Genomic DNA, 9,593 nt, shown 5'->3' on the forward strand with positions numbered 1-9,593 from the left:
TTGTTGTGCTTAAACTACTTTAAATAAAATCATAAGATACTTATGTGGCCCGAATCTTTAGGTAACTAAACAAAACAGACAGAGCCAGTAGCGATTCTAGAATGAAAATTCAATGGGGTGCTAATTTTTTTTTCAAAACTAATTATATTTGAATGCTATTTTAAAGGTTATTTACTTTAAAAAAACTACAAGGTTCGGAAAATATATTGGGTCCGGGTAGTTAATATAGTGGTGTCTTATACATTTTAAAGGAAAAACTTTAAATTTGCAAAAGATATGGGGACCTCCAATTAAATTTAGTGGTATCTTATACAATTTACAGGGTATTTTCTACTAAAAATTTACAAACTGGCGGCGTCCCGTGACCCCACGGGACAACAAATAAACTCGCCACTGGACAAAGCAGTACAAAAATCAGACAATGACATAGCGGCCTGTGATTCAGTATTGATCGACGCCCGAGGAACGCTTGACCGAATGAACGAGTCACAAAATACGTAGTCAAAGTTATTAGAATATAGTAATAAATTATTAACCTTGAATTAACTTTTTTTTTTTTAGAGATTTATATAAATTGAAAGATCTTCATCAAAACAATGAAGATACGAACATTACAAAGATGGATTGAACTCGGTCTAAATGAAAGATACAAGAAGAAATAAACTAAAAACATAATAAAGCCGGATTGTCCATCCACACATAAGATTGACAACCGTTGCAAAGATTGAGATTTGTGGCCCAAAGGAGAGTCTTGAGCTTAATGTTTCGAACCAAAACCGATCGACAAATGAATTTCCCATTGAAAACAAAGTCATTACGAGCCAACCAAATTGCCCAAATTATCGCAGGCCCGATTAGCTTCCAAAACTTTGAAGCTTTAATGCCCATGCCGTAATACCAATCAAATGAAAAAAGCTCGATTGACCCTGGAATCACCCAATAAATTTTCCACCATCCAAATAAAATATGACCACACTTTAGACGTCCATTTACAATGAGCCAAAAGATGATTGACCGATTCGGGATCTTCCAAACACCAAATACACAAATTCGAGTGAGTCGAAGGTAAGATATGCCTTCTAATGAGAACATCTTCAACGGGTATACTATTACGAATAGCTAGCCAATGAAATAGCATAACCTTGTATGGGACATTATTTCCCCAAATCACTTTTGGCCATGTTGGAGAAGAAACATTAGCCAATTGTACAAGAACACGTAACGCTTCGGACACCGAATAAAGACCATCGGTTGAAGCAGACCAAAACAGAAGGTCTACACACTCCACATCACAAACAACATGAGCCAACATGTCTAATAGCTCAAGCTCTCTAATCGAATTAGCTTAGGACAGTGGGCTGAATAAATGTAAATTCCATTGACAAGAAAACAGTTGCTGAGAACTTAAGGAGAAAAAATGACTAACCGTTTCAAATGGTAATGAACACGCATCAAATAGAGTAGGGAAGCAGTCTTTTAACACGCACCCATTAAGCCACGTATCATACCAAAACAAAATCTTGTCTCCTTTTCCTAACTTCCACTTCCAAGCATTCGGACCAACAATACATTGAAGAGAAGTATCATGTTGCATATGAACAAAATCTCTCCAAATAGAAGAAAGTTGAGATACATGAAGAAGCGATACATTGAGCGAAATGTTACTACCAAAAGAAACCCCGAAAGAAGACGTGACAATGGATTTCCAAAGGGAGGACTTATTGGAATTAAATTTCGCCCACCATTTAGCAAGCATCGCAAAAATTTTCAAATATAGCGGGGTGACCCCTAGCCCTCCCAACTCTTTTGGAAGACACACTGACACCCATTTGACAAGACTCGTTTTCTTTTTTAAGCAATCACCCCCCCCCCCAAAAGAAAATTACATCTTAATCTTTCTAATTGATTGATAATAGCCACCAGTGCTTTGAACGTAGCCATATAATGAATCGGGAGGTTAGAAATGACCGCATTGATGAAATGACCCGTCCTAATCCATCTGGACGAAGTCTTCAACAGTTGGTCCATTGCGAGGTACTGACCTAAATATGCCATGAACGACTCCATGTAATATCTTTAAAATGAGCAAATGCACAGTGGAAGATTTCTTTCAGACCTGAGAATAAACATGTTTTAAAACAACTAACAAGTTTATATATTTATAATTTACATATCATATTACTAAATAAGTTATATTTATCCTATATACTTTAAGTAGTAAATATTTATTTCTATAATTCATTTATTAATTTTAATATAGTAAATACTTATTAAAGTAGTTTAATAATATAATATAATATTTATCATTTATCATAATATATTAAAAATAGAAATTTATTTCAAGATTTATATATGATAAGAATATATATATTTATATTATTAATATATTTTATATATAGCTTACTTAATATCATTTTAATTATAAAAAATTTAGTAAAATGTAATATTAATATATTTGTAATGTATTTTTGTAAAATAATATTTATTTGTAATAATAACAATAATAGTGATAATAATGATGATAGTAATAATAATAATAAGAGTAATAATAAATACTACCTCACAAGAAAAGTTCCAAAAAGAAATAACTGCCCATGTCCGGGCTCGAACCCGCGACTTCTCGCTTAACAATTGCTGCTTTCGAATAACTATGTATGTTTAATTATTTATAATGTAAAAACGTTGTTTGCTTTTCTCCTTAAATTTTTAACCCATTTCATCATCATTCAATCATAATCATCGTGATCTCTTCGTCTCCATCATAATCATTCGAAATCGTGATCGTTATCAGCTTCTCACGATCATCATATATCATCTTCAATGTTCTTAACTCTCGGCCCAACAACAATAACAGCCCTCGGCCCAACTACATAAGATGGATCTTCGGCCCAACAAAAAAAAATAAGACACGGAATGTTACTACAGCCCGTCATACCATGAATAATTCTTTGTACGGCCCAATCCATTTAAAAGAAACAAGCCAAATCCTTTTGAACAAGCCCAACAACATGTTAACTAACTTGTTTGATGGTTTTGGGAAGGGAGGCTCGTCTGGTAACAGAAACAGAGAAAAAAAAATGAAAGCATTATCTCTTTATCCTAATCCTTCGCCATCATTATATGAAACATCGTCATTATACTTTAATCACCTTTATTGTATCATTACCTTGTTAATTATTGTATATTATCAATATCAATATCGTGATATCACTACTACCATTCATCTTCATTTATCACGTATCATCTTCCTTATTGTATATTACTATGATCATAATATTAACACTCACCACCAACTCGCCATCATGATCATCATTACCTTTAATCGTTTAACGTCAATCGTTCAATTCAACTGAGAAGAGAACGACAGCTGGATCACCTCCCAACATAATAAAATAACGTTGTCTAACAGAAATAAAAAGGCTCATGGCCCACTGTGTTTAAGAGTCCATATTAAAGTCCACGTTGTTCTGACCCAAAGGAAAATTAAAGTGAGATTGCAAGGTAATGGAAGTGTACGTGTATTTGTATGGCTCCACCGAAATCAAAAGTAACATTTAATCACCAAGTGGTTGTCACTTTTGGTACTTGTCAGCCAATAACTAAAAAAAATGAAGCACGCCAAAAGTAATTTAAATCATTATCCTCATCCACTATCAAAAGGTTTCAGGAAAAGGAAGTATATATATATATATATATATATATATATATATATATATATGTATATGTATATATATATATATGTATATATATATATATGTGTGTGTATATATATATATATGTATATATATATATGTATATATATATATATATATGTATATATATATATATGTATATATTTATATATATATGTATATATATATATGTATATATATGCTTATGTGATGGTTATAAAAGTGGGTTCATATATTATTCTAACAAGAAGAGTTTCGATGTAAGTTGCAGGTTGTCGATGGATTGAATGGTAGTGGCGGTTTTTGGTTGTTCGTGGGTGGTCGTTTGATAGCAACAAAAACACAGCAGGAGTAGTAGGAACAGAAACATGGTGAATTTGGTGTTGGTTAGAGCTTTGTACAGGAATAGAAGGAAACAGAAGTGAGAAAAAAGAAAAGAGAGAGAGGAGCAGGTTTTTAGAGAGAGAAACGGTTTCAATTTGCTAGTTCTAGGTGGTTATGGTTTCATCGAGCAAAAGGATTAAGCAATAGCACAAGGATAGCTGTAACGAGCAAAAGTATTCGATGGTGGTGAAGGTTTCATCAGGAAGGTGTTGGTGATCGAGAAGAAAAGAAAAAAAAATAGTGAAGGTGGTGGGTTGTTCATGCTTGATAGTGGTGGTTACATGGTGGTTATTTTGGTGGGTCGATGACTGTAAGAACACGGTTGGGTTTGGTTCGAGTTTAAACATAAACGTGCATGTGTATTGTTGTTTTGGGTTGATAACATGATGAAGGTGGTGATAGATGATAGTGTGATCAAAGTGGGTTTGTTGTGGTTTGTGTTCCTCGTTGTTCGTTTTTTTTTCCCAGAAGAGCAGAGTGATTGGATTCTTTTATAGCAGTGAAGGGTTCGACAGATATATTCGAGCCAGGAAGGAACAAACAAAATAAAATAAAAGCAGAAAGTGAAGTGTAACAGATTCGTACAATTTACTGATATTGATAGCTAACAAATTTTGTATCTGTTTGTTTGATTTTTCTCCTCCTCCATTCAAATTGCAGTAATATGATGTGATCAATTTTTGTTTGGTATTGACTATGAGATCGATGTTTTTCAGTTGAGCAGACAAGAAGTACATGAATTTCAATCAAGAGAATAAAGAAAATAAACAACAGATAATGATGGCTAACAAAATTCGATTGAAATTGTTTTGTAGTGTTTAATTGAAGTCGTCCAAGAATCTTGAGCAGGGGAAGGAAGGACAGTCGACAGAGGGAATCAAGCAGGAGAAAGAGTTCAAGAGGAAAAGATAAAAATAAAGTTGAAGTCGATTCTCAACTGATTTTTGTTTGCATTGATTTTGAATTCGACATAATCACAATCAGATGAAAAGCAGATGGTGAATGAAACTGAATTTGTAATTTATTTTGTTTAATTCTTCTTATCAAATTGTATCAGGTGAATTAGATGGCTAACTGAATTTGTGTTTACTCGATTGTCTTATTGAAGTGAAGATTCGATGGGTAACAATATTGCAGACAGGAAGGACGGATAGAATAAAATAAAAAGAAAAGTGATGTTGATACACAACTGAATTTGATTCTATATCTGATTAATATTTATCAAAATTTTGTTTTTAACTGATCTATTATCTCTAATGTTGATTTCTATCAGTCCATATACGTTTTTATATATTTTATATATAATTTTAATAATTATTAATAAATATAAATATATTAAATAATAATAATAATACAGTTAATAATAAAAATACTAATAATAATAAGAGTAATAATGATAGTAATAATGATAATAATAATATTATTAATTATAATTCTAAAAATTGTATTATTTTCTATTAATAATAATAACACTAAATATGATAATCATATTAATAATATTGATGTTAACAATAATAATGAAAGTAATAAGTATAACATTTATATTTTATATTAATATTACATATTATTAATTATGTAATATTTGATACTTATATAATAACATATATTGAATATTTAATGTTCATATATTTTATATATATTACAATATACATATAATATTAACTATATATAGAAATCACATACATGTATGTATAGATTCATTTTAATTCAAATGATTAAATTGTATTTCTATCATTATATACATTTATATTTATACATTTATATCTATATATATTTATTTACAAACAATTGTTCGTGAATCATCGGAAACAGTCGAAGGTCAAATGAATATATATGAAACAGTTCAAAAATTTGGCAACTCAACCTAATTGACTTTGCTTAAAATATTAAATCGTATCGAGAGTTTGGTTTAAAATTAGTCGAAATTTTCCGGGTCGTGACAGTACCTACCCATTAAAGAAATTTCGTCCCGAAATTTGAGTGAGGTCGTCATGGTTAACAATAAAAATGTTTTCATGATGAATATGAGTTGATAAGTAGAGTTTTACCATCATTGAGTAATATGGATAAAACAATTCGATTATTCGAAGAGTACGAGTGAAGCTATCACAAAAGAATGAAATGAATGAAATACAGATTCGTCTTAACTTTTGATGTAGTCATGGTGGAACTCCGGAATTTAAGGGATTTAGAGAAAATCTACGTAATCTATATAAGATTTGATTCTTCAAAAATAAGGAAATTATGATCCTCTTTAATTAAATGTGGTAATCTGCCTCGATTACTACGTCTGATATTTTACTATAAATTCATTACTTTCGATCCATTATTTCCACCACTCCTATACTTTCTTTCTCAATTCATACTTCCACAAAATCCGTCAGTATGCTTAATCCTGTATTGATCATTGCTATTATTAACAATATTTACTGTCATTCTTCTTTTCTATCTTTCACCGGAAGAATATTTTACTTCTACCACGCTCTTGGGTTGGTGGTTTTCATAATCCTACTCTGCCTCTGTCTTTCCATAATTATTAACATCCACGATTAATGATCCCTCCTATTTGCTGTGATTTATACTCTTATTTTATGTTTCGAAGCTCCATGCTTCTGTTTTCTCTTCTCGACTTTAAGTAAAGCGAATAATGATCCAGAATTCGTATGTATGAAGTTTTGCATGATCATAATATACTAAGCAAAAAGAAATGTAATAGCACGATTTGATTGGTTAAATTACCAGAAGTTACGGAAAGATAGAAATATCAAGAAAATATGTTCTTGATATGTTTAGAGGTTAAGTAGAATCAAAGAGTTATGTAACATGGTACATGATGAGGGTATGATCTGTGAACCATCATCACGTCCCATTAGAAATTTCAGCATGACTTACTGTAATATAATCACGTTGGCCAGGCGTAATTATATTATATTAACTCATGCTTTAATTCCCAACACTTCTCCAAAAGCATTCATAATTTAAGCTCGAATTTTACAGAAGGATAGTAATTAAAACAGCTTCTTTTATGATGTAACACAGATAGCACGAAGAGATAGATAATTTCGGACAAGAATATTTATGAATATATCTTTAGAAATATCGAAGATATTTATGACGATATTTTGGAATTTCTAAGATCGAAGGTTGATGAAGAAAATCCTTCCGCAAGGATTTAGAATAAATAAGGAGCAAGATATTCGCTAAAAAGTTCATTAGATACAGAATCATCTGAATTCGTTAAGTACAGGTTTAGTCCTTGTGATTTGTCCACAGTCTCCTTTATAGTTTTGCATAATCCGCTTGCTAGTACCAATTTTCTATTGAGTGTTTCCAACACCCCATTGTTTATGATCAAACTTTTGGCCATTAAGACCATCTACAGTTTTGCTGCTTCATCAGCATTCAAAGTTATCATAATTGAATCGTTGGTTATCAATCCGAGGTGTTTCAAGAATTTCGAAGGGTTTGAACGTAGATTGTAACCGTCAAGATACATAGAATGTTTCAGGATGAAATCAAGTGGCAAACTTGAAGAAATTTTTAGTCTAATATGTTATAATCAATATTTTAACACTTTTTAATTGTCCAATGTTAGTAGTCCAATGTTAGTAGTCCAATAGTCCAATAGTTTAACCAAGACTAGTATATTATAAGGAAATAGTTATAACGGATATAGGAACAGTTAGCTAGGATATTGTTAGCGTGGATTCTTAACAAATTTTTTTTTTTTTTTTTGCATACATAATTAGTTTGTTTCAAATAAATTTTATTTTGTCCAATATTTTCTTCATTATGCCACCTGTTAAAACTTGACTTGGATTCTGATCAATAAAATTCGTATATGAAATTGAATTGGATTGAAAATGGTTATTCGTGGATGAACGGATACGTATATATGTGAATTTAGGCGATATTGTTAATGACTGCTGAATCTGAATTGAAGAATGTACAGTGTAACTTATTAATGTGAAATCTAAATATTCTCCGGGTATTACTTACCCGTTAAAATATTTTCACCATTAACAGTTTGTACAAAAGAATTTTTAATTACCGTCTTTATGAAAATGTATATACATATATATTTTCTTCAGATGTAATCATGGATTTAATGAGTTAATATAGTATTAAACTCATTTGATTTACCATTAGAGCTAGAATACATAATCTCTAAAACATTAGAGATTACATAATCGCTATGTAGAACGAAGATAAATGATGTAGAACGATAGGTAGAACGAAGGTTATGCTCGAGATACAGGTTATGATGTTGAGACGTGTGGTGTTGAGGCTTGTGTTGTTGGTGGAACTGGTGCTGTTGCTGGTGCTTGTAATCTTTGCACCATATTCTCTAAAGCTACTACTCGAGCGCGAAGTTCGTTGACTTCTTCTATTACTCCGGGATGATTGGCGGTTGGAAAGAGCGGATGAATAAGGTTTTGAGTTTGAGATAGTATATAATCATGGTGAGATATTCGGGAAATGAGGGTGAAAATGGTGCTTCAGACTAGTTCGCCGGTAAGTGCTTCAGGTTCTTCGCCAAGAGGGAAATTTGGTGGATGGAAGGGATCGCCTTCTTCACGTCTCCCTTGATTAAGTCGACTACGAACCCACCCCCAATTCATCCATAATAGATGATGGCTAATTGGTTGATCCATTCCGATTACACTGCTTTCGGAGCTCAGATGAATCTCCATGTCGGAATCCGAGGAATTTGAACTAGTTGCGAGTTCCATCTTGTACGGTCGGGTAAAGGATTTTCAATATGAAATGATTTTCGGATATCGGATGATATTCTAATTGCATATAATACCTATATATAATACAGGAGATCCCGTAGATTACGGAGAAACTTTCAGAAGCTGTCAGGCAATGTTTATAGTAACAGATATGCTAAGATATGAATCTGTCTATGCACTGCAGTAAGACGTGTCTAGACTTAGGAATGATAAGCAGGTAATTTTCCACTAGGAATGATAAACATAACTTATAATATGCAGCTAAGGTCGAAGTCCAGACTCACTAATGCATCCTAACAACTATCAGTTAGACACACTAATGCAAGACCTGCTTCGCTAAGACCACCGCTCTAATACCACCTGAAACGACCCGTCCTAATCCATCTGGACGAAGTCTTCAACAGTTGGTTCCATTGCGAGGCACTAACCTAAATATGCCATGAATGACTCCATGTAATATCTTTAAAATGAGAAAATGCACAGCGGAAGATTTCTTTCAGACCTGAGAATAAACATGTTTTAAAAGTGTCAACCAAAATGTTGGTGAGTTCATAGGTTTATCTTAAACAATAAAATTCAGTGATTTTGATAGATCACAAGATTTAAATACAGTACACCTATCTCGTGTACGAAACCATTTTTCGTAATGCTTGGCAGAGTAGGTTCGTATCCTTTTTCTCCCGTAGGTTGCCTCACGATTTTTAATAACCGTACACATATCTCGTGTACAAAATAACATACACATAACCTGTGTATAAAATCATTCCTTCTATATATAACCATTGCTTGATAACCAACCTTA

The 9,593-nt window shown here is 32.3% G+C and overlaps 1 protein-coding gene across 1 annotated transcript; it reads right to left on the bottom strand.

Moving 5' to 3' along the window:
- Positions 1-663: 663 nt before the first annotated feature.
- LOC139901537 (uncharacterized) lies at positions 664-1,312 on the bottom strand. The gene is made up of 2 exons (XM_071884236.1): positions 994-1,312; positions 664-926 (listed from the first exon to the last, which is right to left on the bottom strand). The coding sequence occupies exons 1-2, from the start codon at positions 1,310-1,312 to the stop codon at positions 664-666; spliced, it is 582 nt and encodes a 193-aa protein (XP_071740337.1).
- Positions 1,313-9,593: the final 8,281 nt, after the last annotated feature.

This window comes from Rutidosis leptorrhynchoides, chromosome 3 (assembly GCF_046630445.1).
Source record: "Rutidosis leptorrhynchoides isolate AG116_Rl617_1_P2 chromosome 3, CSIRO_AGI_Rlap_v1, whole genome shotgun sequence".
NCBI lineage: Eukaryota > Viridiplantae > Streptophyta > Magnoliopsida > Asterales > Asteraceae > Rutidosis > Rutidosis leptorrhynchoides.